At 40.4% G+C, this 18,940-nt stretch overlaps 1 protein-coding gene and 1 long non-coding RNA gene across 2 annotated transcripts in view; one reads left to right on the forward strand and one right to left on the reverse strand.

Moving 5' to 3' along the window:
* Window positions 1–18,940, forward strand: part of POLR3B (RNA polymerase III subunit B) — a 179,488-nt gene that overhangs the window by 33,870 nt on the left and 126,678 nt on the right. The window contains exon 10 of the mRNA XM_073621205.1: window positions 18,402–18,524. Coding sequence (XP_073477306.1) covers window positions 18,402–18,524 — 123 coding nt within the window. The remainder of the gene's footprint in view (window positions 1–18,401; window positions 18,525–18,940) is intronic.
* LOC141132611 (uncharacterized) lies at window positions 1,530–18,884 on the reverse strand. Its single transcript, XR_012242932.1, has 2 exons — window positions 18,367–18,884; window positions 1,530–1,822 (listed from the first exon to the last, which is right to left on the reverse strand). It is a non-coding gene; the product is annotated as an uncharacterized lncRNA (long non-coding RNA).

Raw genomic sequence — 18,940 nt, forward strand, 5'->3', positions numbered from 1 at the left:
AAATAGGGTAATAAAAAAAGGGAATGAAGCTGCTATACACAAAGTGCTAAACACTTGAACAAAATAAAAATACATAAACACAGCGCTCACAAACATAAACCCATCATAAGTGAAACACAAGTGAAAAAAATCAAAACGTAAAGTCCATAAAAAACTGAAAAAATGCTTCACATCTGGTGTGCAAACAGTGCAGAAAAAATTTTTCAGAAATTTTCAGGTGTACCAAGACACCCCCACATGTGCCCCCACTCACCAGGTCACAATGACACCCTGCTTTTCAGTCTAGGGGTTAATACAGGCTTAAAACGATATCCAAAGGACATCAAGCAGATTCAATGATGGGACTTGGTGACAAATGCTTCTTCAAGATGATATCTCAGCCATAAAAACAGGTACCCAAAAGGAAAGAGATGGACTAATAGTGAAGTAAGCTAAGAACAGGTTTTATTGCGCATAAAAAATGCATACTTACAGATGTAAGTTAAAAAACAGGCATAAAATGGAGAAGAAAATGCAGCAAAAGCTGTTACTGGTGTTCTTTCCATGAGACCGGAAGTTGCGTCAATGCATTTCGCCCTCCCACAGGGCGTCATCAAAGGAGTGGTGAGTGGGGACACATGTGGGGGTGTCTTGGTACGCCAGATGTGAAGCATTTTTTTCATTTTTGTATGGACTTTTACTTTTTATGGATTTTACGTTTTTGATTTTTTCACTTGTGTTTCACTTATGATTTTGTTTGTGAGTGCTGTATTTATGTATTTTTATTAAGGTTAGTTATATGCATCACAAACATTTGTTGTGGCCCACCAGAACAAGGAATAACATGGGCATGCCTGCTTCCTTTTGAGGTGTGAATGCATTTGTTTTACCTCACTGAATCTGATTGGGTTTCATATTTTTAGGTTTCTTGCCATTAGCAACGTTTTTTCTTTTCTGTAACGCTAGTGCAGTAAAGAGTATGAAAAGAGAAGATCTGCTCTTGCTGTGGACAGCCATAATAATTCTTCACTTTGAATCATAAATATTTAAAAGGCATGGATGGTCTGTTGTAGAGTTTTTGCATGTTCCTTCCCAGCAGCTAAAGAACCACAAAAAATTAATTTGAGAAGGGAGGGCTTTTTTGATTTGATGATTTATTCAGTTTTGCCACTAGAGGGAGCTGTAGTCTCATTTCTCTTTGATTAAAGTGAAAGGCATATTATTTGGCATTTACATCCCTTATTGGTGACCTGTTAGTAAAGTTTGCTTCCCTTTTTACATTCGAGTAGCAGACATGTGGCCCTTGGAGAAAAGACAAATTGAGTTGGAAAGCCTGTGTAATAGTTAATTGTGCTGAACTTTGTGCTTCCTCTGGTTCCTCTAAGTGTTCCTAACTTCTCTAAGCAGACTCTAACAGTGAAAGGCAAAGTACACCTTTATAAAAAAAATAAAATAAATGCATATATATATTATATAAACTTTTTTTTTTTTAATAGGAGGAAAAAATGAACGCTTTTTTTTTTTTTTTTTTTTTTTCTTTCACAGGAATCTTCACAGCATTGCATTCACAATCAGCGGATCGTGGGTGCATTGTCAGGATCCTGACAATCTCTTCCTCCAGCTCCCTGCTTGTATCTCTGTACAGGCTTTCAGTTGCTGAGCTTGAGAGAGGACTATGAGCGCAGTGATCCCTTCACTTGTGTTCCATTGAGAACTACAAGTCTGTCTGCCATGGTGGAAGATGGATCTTTTAGTTCATTCACAGATCTATGATTTCTTTTCTTTTCTTTCGCTTCTCCTTGCTTCATTTCTACAACTCTGGTGACTTGCAGCTTACACAGGGCTATGGAGAAAAGAAGGATTTGTTTGTGTGGGTGTTAAAGCAAACCTTTTTGCTTGACCTGAATGGTCAGAGTGCAGATTTGCTTTATTTAGCTGTGTAAAAGTGAATTATTAGTAAGTGGATCAGTGTACCGTTTTAATATATAAATTCATAATCCGAAGCTACAGATCACTTCTGAACATGTGAAAGTGCGTAGACACTGTAATGCCCCGTTCATACGGTCAGACTTTGTTCGGACATTCCGACAACAAAATCCTAGGATTTTTTCCGACGGATGTTGGCTCAAACTTGTCTTGCATACACACGGTCACACAAAGTTGTTGGAAAACCCGATCGTTCTAAACGCGGTGACGTAAAACGCGTACGTCGGGACTATAAATGGGGCAGTGGCCAATAGCTTTCATCTCTTTATTTATTCTGAGCATGCGCGGCACTTTGTCCGTCGGATTTGTGTACACACGATCGGAATTTCCGACAACGGATTTTGTTGTTGGAAAATTTTATATCCTGCTCTCAAACTTTGTGTGTCGGAAAATCCGATGGAAAATGTGTGATGGAGCCTACACACGGTCGGAATTTCCGACAACAAGGTCCTATCACACATTTTCCGTCGGAAAATCCGACCGTGTGTACGGGGCATAACAGTGTCACAAGTGCTTGTCAGTGCTGTGGTCAGTGTTAATTTTTACATCAGTTTTGGAGTCAGTCTTTTGACTAATGCTATTTTAGTTTTAGTTGGATTTAGTCGACTAAAATCTGCAGTGCATTTAAGCCGACCAAAATGTCCTACATGTTAGTCGACTAAAATTTAATCGGTTTAGTTAAATTAAAATGCATTTTTTAAGCATTTCTCTAAAAGTATATACCCCTGGAGTAAAAAAAAAATTGAATGTTATTTAGAGTATTTAAGTGGGAGTAAACTCCCATAGACGATTTTTACCTATAGGTAAGCCTATAATAAGGCTTGCCTATAGATACTGTAAATATCTCCTGTGCACCAATTAGGAGAGATTTACTTGTGAAGCTGCCGGTGACCTCACCGACGCATGCGCTCTGAAAGAACGGCATACCGTGCTGTTCCTTCGGAGCCCTGTACCGTGAACACGGGATGCACGGGAGTGACCTCATTGCGGCTCGTCCAATCAAAGGACCAAAGCCTGGTGGTTTTCTACCGCTTTAATGTTAAAACAAACTACACAGACACTCTTGGATGGTCATCTGGGGCGGCCTGTAATGCACACCGTTCTCTGGATGGTCATCTGAGGCGGCCTGTAATGCACAGAGTGCTCTGGATGGTCATCTGAAGAGGCCTGTAATGCACACCGTTCTCTGTATGGTCATCTGAGGCGGCCTGTAATGCACACAGTGCTCTGGATGGTCATCTGAGGCGGCCTGTAATGCACAGAGTGCTCTGGATGGTCATCTGAGGAGGCCTGTAATGCACACCGTTCTCTGGATGGTCATTTGAGGCGGCCTCTAATGCTGCACAGTACTAAGCACACCACACCACTAAGCTTGCTATGGTCGCTACCTTGCTTGCTGCGAGGTGAAGCACTCACTGGGGTTTACAGGCGGAGCTCCAAGAAAACCAGAAGTTCACATGGATAAATATCCCTCACATTTTTGTTCGGTTTTCATTCATTGAAAATGTGGGGTCAATTTTGTTTTTGTCACTGGAAATATGCCGCTGGTGAAAATTATGACAAATGTTTTCATCGAAGAAATTAATACTGGCTGTGATATTTTCAGAGGCATATTCTCTCCTATTTCCCTACTATAGCACCTAATTGAGTAAGCATTTAAATATTTTACAGAGACTTTTTTTTAAGTTTTCTTGCAATAATGTGGAGATGGGGTGGAAAAAGTACAGAGTATTGTAAATCCGGCATATGATGTACAAGCCTTTTGTTTTTTACGCTTTTGGAAGTATACTGATGTGTGTACGATTGTTAGGCAGAGTTCTTTTCCAATTGGTATAAAGCTCCTTGCTGCATTCTGAACTATACTGTACGTGCTCCCTTCACTTTAAGACCTCATCCTCCAGTAATCTGTTATTGATCTTTTGTAACTGTTTTAATACCATTGGTAAAGACTGCAGGCTCAGTTTTTCGTCTGCTGGAAATGTTCATAAACTTGACTTGGCATTTTTTTTCTGGAAAAGAAAATGTTCTCTACAAGTCCTATTTCTGTTTAGCATTTTTATACTGTATATGGATGCAGCAGCTCTCAGCGCTGTATGTAGCCTCTGTCACATACAGTATACAACACTGTGTATAGACGGGATGGGAACTTCCCATCTTACACAGAGCAAATTTGAGTCAGGCTGAGCACTGACATGACTCGGCTACATGCAGTTAATAGTGCGCTGAGAGCTGCTGTATCTTTTAGTGAAGTTAATAGTTTACTTAGGCCAGCTTTTTTTTTTTTTTTTTTTTTTTTTTTTTTCTCATTCAGCCTGAAAGAAATAAAGGTGCCGATAATGGCACCGAAAAGGGGGTGGTCCCCCTCGGGTGCTGCACATTGCAGGTGTGTCATCCTGGCACGCCCCAGTCCTCCCCTCCCTCCCCCTCTCCTTGTCATGCAGAGCGTCTATCTCCCTGTGTCACGGAGATGAATTGTTTGGCAGCCATAGTAACAAAGTCCCACCTCCTGTGATAGACGGCACACTGATCCAGTGCCGGGAAATGAAATCCATGTGATGTGTGTAGCACCTTGATGTTTAGGCAGGGTTGCTAGTAAACTTACCTGCCAGTTATAGTTGCCTTGACCATTTGGTAGGAGATCAATTGATTCCACCCTAATTCTGGAAATGCTGCACTTTTCTCTTCTGTCACTAGATGGCCGGGTATCTGGTGGCATTAGATAAGACAAGGGCATTGCAAGGACAGATTAGGAATAGATGGGGGTATCTCAGCCAATGGGCAGGGATCTTCTTTGGTTCCTTGGCCTGCTGGGAGAGCCTATTTATTTGGGTGAGGTCAGGTGATTGGGATTGTGTGCCCCCTGGATGGCTGTCTGGGTGGACGTGTGTGTTGTACTGCCCCGGGCTGCTAGGCCAGAGCCTGAGGCCTACCCCGGGGACATCTGGCTGCTAGGCTGTCTGAGAGCCTATCCAGAAGCAGGAGAGTAGCGCAGGGTTGAGACTGCGGCTTGCAGTCCAACCAGAAGTGACGGTCCTGCCAGCCGGAGAACCTGTCGTGGTCAGAGGTAGAGGGGAAGCTGTCGCCACTAAGGGACCATCCACCTTGTTACCAGGGATCACGGTGAGTAGCTGAAGCAAGTACCAGAGCAGTATTCTCACCAACCGGGGACAGTGAAGAATTGGGAAACTTCCGCAGGTGTCAAGCCAGGGACTCAGCCAGCGGAGGTGATGCTTGCAGAGCAGTCTTGTGTGCAAAGCCAGGGACCGAGCAGGCCAGTGGGGTGACACTTGAGGAAGATACTCCGTGAGAAGATTGGAAGAACTCGGGAGATCCAGCGGCAGTGGATCAGCAGGTGTAGGTGATAGACTGGGAGCTCAGTTGAGTGAAGATCCAAAGAGGAGATTGTGGAGGAAGTGAAAGAGTTCATTGGAAACTGTTCATGATTGTTGCCATAGGAGACAGCGTATCTACACATGCAGATGTGTAGGGCTGAAACAACTAATCGATTATGAAATTAATCGATTACTATTTTCATAATCGATTAATCGGCCAGTAACATAATGGGGTTAAAAAAAACTAAAACGAGCCCTTTATAGTACAAAAAAAAAAGCAGATAATCACTACTGTAAGGAGTTCATTTTTTTACTGTAGAACTGTGAGTAAAGTAACATCACTTTACTCACAGTTCTACAGTAAAAAATGAACTCCTTACAGTAGTGATTATCTGCTTTTTTTTTTTTTGGTACTATTTTTTTTAACCCCATTATGTTACTAAACGTCTTAGACCTGGTTCACATCTGTGTTTTGTTTGCAGAAGCGCACTGCAGTTCAATAACATGGTTTCCCATTGGACACGTTCACATCTATGCTTTTTTCAGCCGCTGTGTATTTGGAAAGGGTCAGGGACTTTTTTTTTTAACGCAAAAACGGTGCTTTTTTTGGTTCAATATACTTCAGTGGAAAAGCTGCAGAAAAGCATTTAATGCGTTTTTGCAACAATTTGTGTTTTTTAATCTGCCCAACAACAAATTGGCCAAAAAAATAGCAAAAACGCAAATCGCCGCAAAATCACGTGCGCAAAAATCAGAACGCACAGCAAAAAGCACTGCAGAAACAGATCAAAAGCAAACTGCCTAGCTGTGTACCGAGCCTTATGCTGGTCACACCGATCAATTTTCAGACGAGACTATTCAGACAAAAAATCTTTGTACATTCGCTGAATAATGAATGTAATTTCTGAACGAAAACCACATACATTGTCTGAAAATTCCTTTGACCAAGAAGTTTTCTATTTCTAAATTTTCCTGTCACTGTGGTTGAAAATGAACATCGACTTGACCCCACTAACGATTAGAAAATCGAACAAACGTTCTTAAAATGAAATTTTTTTTCGAAGGAAGACATTTGATCTCTGAGTCTGATAATATTTATCAGATTTACCCTTTAATAGTATGTACAGTATATCTCCCCTCTAATAGTATATACAGTATATCTCTCCTCTAATATTATATACAGTATATCTCTTCTGTCTGTTATTCTCAGAGTGGATTAGATATTTTGCTCCCTAACCATATAGTTGGTTATTTATATTTACCGCTGCATAGAGATATTTAAGAATAAATTGCCTTTTTTTAAAAAAAAAACTTTACATATGATCTAAATTATACGCCACACTTTTTTTTTTTTTTTTTTAAGGTTATTAACCGATTAATCGATTAATGGACACAATAATTGGCCAACTAATCGATTATGAAAATAATTGTTAGTTGCAGCCCTACAGATGTGGCGTCCTGCTGGGTGCCTTTCCCTGCATGGCTGTCGACCTATAGAAGTTTCAGAGTCTGCCTATTAACATTGCATCTACTAAAGGGTGCCCTGGCCCTAACCCTCTTTCCCACAGTTTTGTTTAAGAGACTATAAATCTCTTTGCATTCAAGAAGCGTCTGGCGCCCATTAATCTACTTTGAATTGCACCCACCATGCCTCGTAACCCACTCTACATAGAAGGATGTCAGCTGTCCCTGACTCTGGTGGTCATCATTAAAGTGGATGTAAACCCAATGTCATCCTTTCAAAACTACTGCCACAGGGGTTATCTATAAGAATATACATGCCTCCTGCATGTATCTTTACCTATCAAATGTCTCCCCTCTGTCTGTTATGAGAGCCGAAAAACTGCATATTCTGTGGTTGGGTCTGTTGTCTGGAGCTCGGTGGGTGGAGTCGTGATGTCAGTAGACTCCCCGCCCACCTCTACACTCCCCTGTGTATTTCTAACACTGAACTTCTGCTATGATCTCTAATATCCAGTGAAAAGACAGGAAAGTAACCACATGACTTCAGCATGCCAAATCATGCTGAGGTGTGGAACAGCCAATCCTTGCAGAGCTGCTGAAGAAAGGAGTGGGGGAGGGAATTAAAAAATAATGCCTGTGTCTTAGGCTGTCACTCACAGCAAGGGGGAGGATTTGACAAAGTTTTTCTCACTTTGTCAAGATTTTTCTCACTGAACAATAAAAGAGGATTGCTCAGAGATGGATTAACTCTGTGTGGCAAGACTGGGCTCAATTGATAGGAAATCTTATACTCTACAGTATAATATAAAAAAAAAAAAAAAAAAAAAATTTTTTTTTTTTTGCTTTTACATCCACTTTAAGCCTCTGGGGACCCAGGACCCGGCAACACAAGTATCAGAGAAGGCAGGGCTTTATTACTGCGGCTCCTGGGAAATTTAAATCCAGCTCCTTGACACAGCGGGAGATCGCCACTCTGTGTGATCTGGGCACTGGTGAGGCTGCATTGATCTCTTGTATTATGTCTGCAGTCTCTGACCATCTCCTGTATCATGTCTGCTAGAGGTACACCGAATTGATATTTTGCTAATACTATTAGCAATGTTTTTACTTTTTTTTTTTTTTTATTAAAAAAATAAGATTGAATTAATTTTACAGAAAGCAGAAAAGGTGCATATGTGTTAAACATTTGCAAATGTATCCAGGTTGCTATGTACACCTGCCATAAACAAACAATTTACTTTCCAAAAAAATCTAAATTGACATTTTAATAAAGTTCAAGTGTTGGTTTAAGATTAAAAGTCAGATATTACATACTTATTTTGAGGAGCATATCTACATGTGAGTTGTTCACATTGCACTCATTAAGAAAAAAGACAAAGAAATGAAGAAAAAAAATAAAATAATAATGAATAAATAATAATATATTTAATAGGTTATAGGGGAAGCAACAAAAAAGGGGGAAGGGGCAAGGTGTAAACTAAGGTAGGGTAGCAAGGAATATCAGGCACGCTCCATCATGGCTAAGTGAAGATGGAGGTATAATTTTCTTCAGCCCAGATCTGATACTCAGCTGAATGCTGAAACTTGGACCAAGCAGTTCAAGTGTGGGAAAACTGTTCTTCCTTTCCCATTTCCTGCGCCAACAGCCTTTCCAGGCCTCTGATGGAGTCTAATTTGGTTGCCGATTCCCCTTGGGGGGGTGGGGGTACACACGTTGATTTCCAAATCGGGAAATGACTGCTCTTGCTGCAGCATGAAAGTGTCAGAGCACATCTTTTTTTGCTGACTTTAGAGATCCAGGAATCATAGTCAGAAGAGCCACTCTGGGTCATGCATGGATAGGTGTATCCATAAGTTTGCAGTATAAGTCAAAAATATGTTTTCAAAACATCCTTACAGGGGGACAATCCCACCAAATGTTGGCCATGTTTTCCTTTGAGGCATGGCATCTCCAACAGATATTGGCTATATCATGATTAAATTGATGGAGAGAAGAGGGGCACCTATACCATCTGGTTACCAACTTATACCCTTTTTCTTGGGTTTTCATGGCTAATGACAGTGTATGTGTCAGGATAAAACTTTTTTGCCATTCCGAAGGAGTGAAAGTTTATTGGAGATCTTTTTCCCATTTCCGTGTATACGAAGGGAGCTCTGGATGTACCGATGCCAGAAAGATGGAATACAGTAGGGAGACCGTGTGTGTTGGTGGCTCCACCTGGAGTAGCAAAGATTCAAAGATAGTTGGTTTGACAGATATCTGTGAGTGATGATATAGAGTATGTAAGACAAAGCTTGTCGCCTCTGCAACCCTGCGCAAGGTTACAAGTGGACATTATGGAGATGAAGACGCTGAGACAGTCTTCTATTTTCCTGTTTATGCCAAGGGCCAAACACCATTGATTGAAAGGCTGGTAAAAAATCCAGTGTTCCAAAGAAAGGGGTCATAGGGCCCAATTGTTTTGATATTCTAAAGGTGGGTATCGTATTGTCCCACGTGTAGAAAAGAGTTTGTTGGGTAAGATCAGCAGAAATTGAGAGGCCCTTGCGAAGAACAGGTGAGGTCCATGGGAGGGCATAGGGTTTATGTGACCTTCCAATTGTACCCATAGCTTGGATGAAGAATGATGGAACCAGCTGAGGATACGTGTAAATGGAGGCATCGGGTACCCCTAACCCACCTCGATTCTTGGGGAGGGATAATGTCCCAAAACAAATTCTGGGCCGGGTGGAGTTCCAAATAAATTTGGAATATGGAGAGAGATGGATTGGAATCGTTTGAAAAAAATATAAGTGGCGGGGAAGGATATCCATCTTGAGAGTGTTAATTCTGCCGAACCATGAGAGTCTCTTAAATGCATAAGACACTAAACCCGCTTGAGTTTTGTAAAGAATTGGAAGAAAATTTAAAGAGTAGAATTGTGATACAGAAGCTGGTATACTAATCCCTAAATAACGAATAAACGATGGGCAGATCTTAAAAGGAAAGATGGTCGAAAGTCACATCATTTTCATTTGCGATAGAGAAATATTGAGAAGTTCTGATTTACAATTATTGACCTTAAAGTTACTGACTTCACCAAATCTCTAAAATTCTAAAAGTATAGAAGGTAGAGAGGTATGTGGCTGTGTTACAAATAAGAGCAGGTTATCTGCAAATTAGGCCATTTTTGTATGGCGAGGACCTACCGAGACGCCTGTAATCGCAGATCGATTGCCAAGTGTTCCATCGTAATAACATATAGAAGAGGTGATAGAGGACATCACTGGTGTGTTCCATTATGAATATGGAGCACAGGAGACAGATCCATTCACGCTAATTCTGGCTGAGGGCGAGAGGTAGAGGGACATAATCTGTGCAATCATATAGGGGCCTAGGCCGTTCTGACAAGGAGAAGAACGTAGAAACTCCCAGCTGACACGGTCAACCGCCTTTTCAGCATTGATCGTTAATAGACAGAGAGGAATGTCTTGAGTACGGGCATAATCTGTCAGCAGAAGGGCTTTAAAGGTATTGTCTCTAGTCTCGTGCACTGACAAAACCAGCCTGATCAAGATGTATTAATTGGGACAATAATGGTTTTAAGCCACTAGCTAAGACCTTGGTGAAGATTTTTAAATCAACCCCAATTAAAGATATGGGTCTTTAATTCGCACAAAGGGAAAGATCTCTTTCTGCTTTGGGAATAAGTGAAATATGTGCTTACAAAGTTATTGTGTAGGGTAGGTAGACCCATTCAATAGAGTTGAATACTTTGGTCAAAAAAGGGATAAGAAGAAGTGCAAAATGTTTATAAAATTTAGGCGTGAAGCCATCAGGGCCTGGGCTCTTACCAGCTGGGGTATTGGCAACCGCTTCCTTAGTAAATGGGCTCTCTAGTTCATCAATTGTGTCTACATGCAAGATGGGTAATGGGGTATCTGTTATATAAGATGCCAGTTTATCCTCTCTAGTACCAATAGGATTTACTGACTGTTGAGGGGATATGTTATAGATTGATAGTAATTACTAAACGTTTTCATGATTGAAGAAGGTGAGGATATAATTTCTCAGTTTTTGGTCCTTGAAGATGTGAAATAAAATAAGTCTGTTGTGGGTGTAAATAGTGAGCCAACAACTTTCCACATTTGTTGCTAAATTTGTTTTGGTGTACCGCAGGTTTATCTGCAAGTGTACGAGTAGAGGATTTATAAAATCGTGACACTTCTGGGCGGAGACTACCTTCAATAATGTTTCGGTCATATTTGAGCTCTTATGCTCAGTTTCTAAAGTCCTAAGCTATTGGACCGCTGCTGTTATGGATGCTAATCGCTTCTTTTTCAAGCGAGCACCTAATTGAAAATAAGTCCCTCTTAGAACCGCCTTCAGAGACTCCCCTCGGAAAGGTAGTGGGGTAGGGTCTGAAACATGGTCAGCCAGGAAGATAGAAATAGTTTCCGTGATATATGCCGAGCATTCTCAGTTTACCAGCAGTGCATCATTCAGACACCAGGCCCACTCTCTAATTGGAGCTAAAGGGATTTTAAACTTCAGAGAGGTGAATGGTCTGACCAAAACATAGTATCAATGTCACATATCGGAGACCAGTCTAAACAGTTATGATCCACAAAAAAAAAAAAAATCATTCAACTATAAGAGTGGTGGACCGAGGAAAAATAAGTGTAGTTTCTTGATTTAGCATGCAGTATCCTCCAAATATCAATCAAAATACGCTTCAGCGCCTTCAGTTTAGAGAACGGTACCGAAGATCTAGATGTAGAGATATCTAGTTGTGGATCCATCGGAATATTAAAATCACTACCCATGATGAGTCTCCCTTCCATGAAACTGAACAATATCTTCAGATTTCTTATAGCGGTTTTGTAACTTTAGGCAAATATACAATGGGGATGGAAAGTATTCAGACCCCCTTTAAAATTTTCACTCTTTGTTATATTGCAGCCATTTGCTAAAATCATTTAAGTTCATTTTTTTTCCTCATTAATGTACTGACAGCACTCCATATTGACAGAAAAACACAGAATTGTTGACATTTTTGCAGATTTATTAAAAAAGAAAAACTGAAATGGTCCTAAGTATTCAGACCCTTTGCTCAGTATTTAGTAGAAGCACCCTTTTGATATAATACAGCCATGAGTCTTTTTGGGAAAGATGCAAAAATGTTTCACACCTGGATTTGGGGATCCTCTGCCATTCCTCTTTGCAGATCCTCTCCAGTTCTGTCATGTTGGATGGTAAACGTTGGTGGACAGCCATTTTTAGGTCTCTCCAGAGATGCTAAGTTGGGTTTAAGTCAGGGCTCTCACTGGGCCATTCAAGAACAGTCCCCACTGTATATTGGCCACTGTGAATTTAGTTCTCCAAAGGGAAAATTTAACAAAAACATACCGTCCTTGGGGGTCCGCAATATGGTCAATGAAAACAATTGGCAAGGCTTTATGAAAAGCAACAGAGACTCCCTTAGTCTTCTGGACAGAATTGGTACTATGAAACCATCGATTGAAATATCTATTGGAGCAGGAAGAAAAGAATCAGTCTGAAAATTAGTTTTTTTTTGTAGAAGGAGCATATTAACTGTGCATTTGGTAGAGGATTTGTCCTCTCTTTGAGGCAATATTTAAACCTTTAACGTTTGTAGGAGCACAGTTTCACTAGTGGTTGTGTCACAATTGTATGAGCCATGGTGGAGCGTAAGGGAAAAAGATTTGGGAAAGGAGAGAGGGGGGGAACCAAACAAAAAAAAACACAAGGACACTTGTGTCCAGAGATATCCTAATGTGCCTGCAGCAATGCAAAGCACTGTGTGATTCACCACACAACAGGCACTAACCATGCCGGTCCTATATAAGAGAAGAAGTAGACAGGAGACTCACGAGAGATGTTCCCAACAGCAAAACAGGCATGGTGACATCAATCAAAATATGCCCAATCAATTCTTTATAGTATTTAGAACAACAGAGTAAAATACTATATATAGGCCATCAACCCTACAACGATCTATCCTCGGCCCCAACATAGAACAAATAAGCTGAATGTTTCCTTAACCAAACATACAGACAAAAAAGGGAAGAAAAAAAAGGGTAAATTAACCCCAGCATGACCTGAGAGGGAGGCATGATGGGTCACCATGGGCTGTTAACAGCATGCTCACTGAACCAAAATCACAGGCCACCTCTCGGGTCATTAAAAAAACAAAAACACAAACATCACCAACCTCCCCTCCCACAATCCAAAAGTCGCATGATGCAGAGAAAAAAATTATTATGAAATTCATAATAATTTGAAATTGATGATGTTAAAAAGTCGAATGTAATACAATTTTTATATATAAAAATATAAACTTTTTTTTTTTAAACACTAGTTTTCGGCAAAGTGCATTTTCGGTTTCGGCACCAAAATTTTTATTCCGTGCACCTCTAATTGAATTTAAATAATTTTCAAGCAAGACTACTTGGGAGGCCTAAGTTCCTGATGCTGGCCTCAGGTAGAGAATACAAGTGAATAACGGCCCCCACCCTACTCCTTCTAGTTAAGCCTGTGCTATTTTGACAACTTAAGTGAAAAGAGTAGATTTGGTGTTTTGCAGTGCCCCTTCCTACAGGCTTTCTGTATTTGATAGACAGGAAAAAGTTTATAGTTGCTGTTTTTGGGGAAAAGTCCTCCTTGCAGGCAATTTGCAGATCTACTTCCAAAATGACCTGGAGTTGGATTGATGCGCTGCAGCAATAGCTTGATGAAAACACCAGAGCACAAGCTAGGTTTGTTACAGTATATGCATCTTGAGGATTAATTTTCAGTTATGACAGTCCCCTCCTCTAAAGAAATCACTGGCTTGAAAAGCTCTTGTGTGAACTTTCCTATGGGTCTGGTTTTGAGGGGTTGACTTGCAACACTCTCTTGTTTGGCTGTAGTGCACCCTTAATATAATTTGCTGCAATGTAATTTGGGGTTTAGATGGACTTCTCTCCACCTAACGAACACCATTAATGACATATGTTTTGGGTCAAAAAAGCTCATTGGCTGTTTGCTGAGCTGTGCCCGATGTTCCAAGATATAAAATATCAAGTTGTTTTTGAACACTGCAGCTTTGGGAAAAAAAAACACTTTACATGATCATTAGTGTAAGCACCTTTCCAACAACAAGCAAAATCCCAAATTGAGCAAATATGTCATCCAGATTTTTGCGGTCGTTTTTATCCCCCCCCCCTATTTTTACTACAAAACGTCTGTTTTCACATGCCTGAAGATTTAACCTCCAGCATTGAAACGGCTTTAATGGTTCAGGCTAGCCCATTATTCTCTGTGCCTTTCCAGATGTCTCAGTTTTTACACATGTGAGTCTGATCAGAGCCAGCAAGTCATTCCAACAAACAAATTGTGCAACGATCACATAGATGGTACTGAGAAGTGGTGGAAGAACGATAAAAATAGGAACGTTTTGACGCCTCTTACAACCGGATTGATTGCCGACTTAATATTTACAGTGCAGTGAATGTGGCTGCTTTGGCCAGGTAAACTTTATTCAGGCACTTTAACCGCTTCAGCCCCGGAAGATTTTACCCCCTTCCTGACCAGAGCACTTTCTACAATTTGGCACTGTGTCGCTTTAACTGACAATTGCGACACTGTACCCAAACTAAATTTGCGTCCTTTTTTCCCCACAAATAGAGCTTTCTTTTGGTGGTATTTGATCAGCTCTGCAATTTTTATTTTTTGCGCCATAAACAAAAAAAGAGCGACAATTTTGTAAAAAAAAAAAAAAAAAAAAATATCCCCAAAAAATGTTTTTAAAAAAAACAAATTTCTTCATCAGTGGGAATATATATATATATATATATATATATATATATATATATATATATATATATATATATATATATATATATATATATATATATATATATATATATATATATATATATATATATATATATATATATATATATGTGTATGTATATGTGTGTGTTTTTGTTTTTTTTTTGGGACCATTGACAATTTTACAGCGATCAGTGCTATAAAAATGCACTGATTACTGTGTAAATGTCACTGGCAGGAAAGGGTTAACTGTGTGTTCTAACTGTTTGGGGATGGGAGTGACTAGGAGAGGAGATGTATCGTTTTTCCAACTTAGTAGGAACAAACTATATGTTTCCTCTTCCCTGACAGCTCAGGGATTTGTGTGTTTACACACACAAATCCCCATGCTGGCGCTTGTGCACACGATCAAGCGTGCCCGCCTGGCCACGCGCATCGGGCCCCCCGCCGTGCAGCGGGCACGTGCGCCCTCTGGTGGCTGAAAAGCAGAAGGACGTAGCCTATGGGGTTTCGCCCAGGAGAGCCATTCTGCCCCAGTATATCTGCGTGAGCCGGTCAGGAACCTGTTAAAGGTACACTTTAAGTCAGATTAGAAATTTAAAGTCCAATTTAAGTTTCCACTTTTTTTTTCTCTGTTGTAGTCCTTTAGCTCTGTATGTTTATGATTTTTAACATATTGAAAATGCCTGAAAATGCCTATTACTTCAAATACTGGAAAAGTTTCCTTCCCTTCTACTCCAGTGTTCTTTGCTTTCATAGCTGAGTAACAACCACATCCTTATCACAAGTGTCTTCACATAAACTTGTACTGTGGAGCAAGAGAGGATATAGGTCTGATCAAGTCAAATAGGTGTGTCCTTGACAGTATGGTCAAACTCTGGTGTCTATTGGACTGCATAGTCACATTTAGACACCTTATATAGCTGACATTAGGTTTTAATTCTGTAATCTGTACTCCACTAGTTTACTGCATTTTAATTTGTTGGTAGGCACTTTGCAGTCTCTTTCATGCAAGAAGTATAATGTATTCGTGTGTAGTAACGAAGATCAATGGAGTTGATGCTTCACAGCCACAAACCTGGATCGCACCTGCTTTGTGGTGTTTGAATTTTATTTGTGATACTTGAATCCAAGGGAGAGGAACAGGGTGACCATATTCAGCCCACCACATTCCACTAATGACTCTGGTGCTGCTTGCAGTGCATCTACAGATATGGCTGATGCCTGAAAACCTGTTGCCATCTGCTTCTAAAGGCTATTCTGTCTGAGTCTTCCTTGGCTCTGTCAGGGTTCCTCTGCCCTCCTGGCTGAGGTTTTTACTACAGCCATGCAATGCTTTATGCCACAAGCACCTTCTGCAGATTTTGTATCTGATCTACACGCAGCCTCTGAGCCGTCACTTGCTGAGACTGATTGTGAGTCACTTCAGTCCAGTCCTTAGATGATTGACTTCCCTTTGAGGATTCACAGTTCTTTGCCATTACACCCTAATTAAGAGACTGTTTCGGTATTTATTGATGTGGTGTGCACCATTCTGAAACCAGAGGACCAGCCAGTTGCTTCTAACAGTGCTATTCCCAGTTTTGGGACCTTTCATTTTTTTTTCTTCTGTGGAGATTGGAAACATCCTGTCAAGATGTTTGGTCCCCCTAAGCTGTAATTGGCTTTGTGCCTATTTGAAAAGAACATTGTTACAAAAATAAATAATAATAAAATAAAAGCTTGCTCCAACTCTTGAGCCAGCAGTGTCTTGCCTTAGCAAAGTGACCACTATACTGGTGGAACATGCTCCACTCTTTTAGCACTCAAAAGATAAACGGAACGCCTCTCTAGAACTCTACTTGCTGGGAGGTTCTGCCTCTTACTCTATATTGGCTGTAAACTTGCTTTACCAAATGCTGGCTGACTAGTCAGAGCCCCTTTTAAAAGATCTTGCCATTGCTGCAGCTGATCCTTTGGTCATAGAAGGTTTGAAAAAAAAAATGGTTGTAGTTTTAAACTACAGTTTTTACAGACTTGGGAGTTTTCCCATTTCATCTCCCACATGGGTTTTCTGTCTGTAAACATTTTATAGGACAATTTTGTTAAAGCGCTGATTTTGCTGAACATGTCTAAGAAGTGGCCGATTCTCACGGCCTTCAAGGAAAAATATATCTCTTTTGGATCTACTCCAGATACTAATATCAAGGACTCTTCTGGTTATAAGGGTATGCATCTTCCTTGGTGGAAGATGTCTAAGGAACACACTGCAAAGTCTTCTCCCCCACAGTTGGTTAGCAAATGTGCTTTTCATTTCTGCACTGCCTTACCATCCATGTTCAGCACCCCGCCCCCCCTAAGTATCCCTCCTAGTCTAACAGTAAGTCCTGTGACAGTCTGCCAAACCTTCCTCTTCATGAGGGTGTTCTCACAATTTTCAGAGTGGGGGGACATTTGTTAATCTTTGTGGACATTTAGACTGCTTGCATCTCTCTCATCTGGGTGCACGAGGTGGGCTACAAGATGGAGTTTTGCTCCCTGCCCCCTCTTTGGTTTTTCACCTTCAACCTTCGAGTATCACGGCACACATTAGCAGATCTCCATCAAGCGCTCTTGGGTCTCCTGGATCAAGAGGTGTTTGTCCCAGTTCCTGGGTCAGAATGTTTTCAAGGGTTTTACTCCAACCTGTTCATCGTTCCCAAACATGAAGGGGGTATCTGCCCCATATTGAATTTGAAGCACTTGTGGGTCTTTGTACAAGCTTAGAAATGATATTTAAAAGTCAACAGGCCTGTCGTGGTCGCCTCCCTTTACTAGGGAGGCTTTCTAGCTTTGCTGGACATCATTCACCAAAAAAACTTCCCACCGTTTTTTGAATTATGTTCTGTCTATGAGAGTCTATCTCTCAGCCTTTGAATCTTGTTTAAAGCATTTCCCTTTTGCAGCCCCCTTTGCACTGCTCCTTTTTGGATGTCTTCCCTTTTCTGGAATCTTGAATGGACCCCATAAGGATGTTCCAGCTTCTCGTCCCACCATTTCTAGGTCACCTGGCTTTTTGTCCCAACGTTCCTAGGTGGCCAAGATAGACCATCCCTTTAAGGTAATGATCTCAGAAATAAGTTTCCACCCTTTTTTGTCAACATGCATTCTAATAGATCTGTGGTGTTGTTGTGTTTTTTTTTTTGTTTTTTTTTTTGTTTTTTTTACATTAAGCAACTGTTTCTCAGATTTGCAAAGTTGTCGCTTGTTTTTTTGTTCACATGTTCTCTTAGGGCAACATCTACCTAGTAAAAGTATCTGATATCGGCATAACACCTTTCAGGTGGCTTTTTGAGCTACAGAAAGTCCCCAACTTTCCAGCTTCTTGGGCCTGTTGGATTTCACAGTTTTGCCTACTCCTCTGTTGCACTGCTTTTGGACATACCAAAGTGAAAGATTGCCTGTACCCCTCAGTGGATGCTAAAGAAACTATGATTTTTTTTGTACCCACCACAATATCCTGGTAGTCCATTGGGGGACATTCAGTAATGCTTCGCTACAAAACTTAAGACACGTCGGTAGTAGGTGAGCTTATATTGGGTTAGTGTACCCTTCCTTTTTTTTTTTTTTTTTTTTTTTTTTTGCTAGTGTTCAGTCCGCGCTTGTAAGTGGCGGTTTAACTTAAAGTTGAAAGACTGTGTCTTTAAATGTACTTGGAGAAAAGATTTTATGGTGAGTACAAAAATCCAATTTTTACCTTGACACTTTAGCTATGCTCTTTGCATTTCCTTACAGAATTTTCTCACAGTACAAGATTTACTTTAATATTACCATCAATTCCATTCATCCTTTTGTTCTTCATGTAGGCCATGGGGGTTGAAAGTGACCAAGAAATCGTCCAGATGATCGGAACTGAGGAACATGTAATGGCAGCTTTTGCGCCCAGCCTGGAAGAATGCCAAAAAGCTCAGATCTTCACCCAGATGCAGGTGTGTCCATTATATTTTAAATGATCATTAAAACTTCCAGATTGTTTGTTTTTTTTTTTTTTTTTTTTTTTTTGGGAATGCTATACAGTAATCATGGCGTGCACCCAAGTTCTTTTGTGCCTGAAAAATAAATAAAAGAAATATTCAATACATAACTGAGCTATTGGAATAAAGCCTACAACACAAATGTGGCTCTGGTGAGACGGAACCCCAATTACAGTGCTTTCTTGTCGTGCTTAGCACTAAATAAAGTTTTATTGATTTTGATTTTTGTTTTCTCTTTTGAAGTGACGCAGTTGGCTGGAGACAGAACTGCCCAGGTGGTTTTAGTTACTGTAACATACTAAATACTTTGTTTTTGCCCTATAGGTGTTGGGTCAATCCTGCTTGTTGGGTTTTAATGCTATACAGGACAG

The sequence above is a fragment of the Aquarana catesbeiana genome, linkage group LG03, assembly GCF_042186555.1.
Source record: "Aquarana catesbeiana isolate 2022-GZ linkage group LG03, ASM4218655v1, whole genome shotgun sequence".
Taxonomy (NCBI): domain Eukaryota; kingdom Metazoa; phylum Chordata; class Amphibia; order Anura; family Ranidae; genus Aquarana; species Aquarana catesbeiana.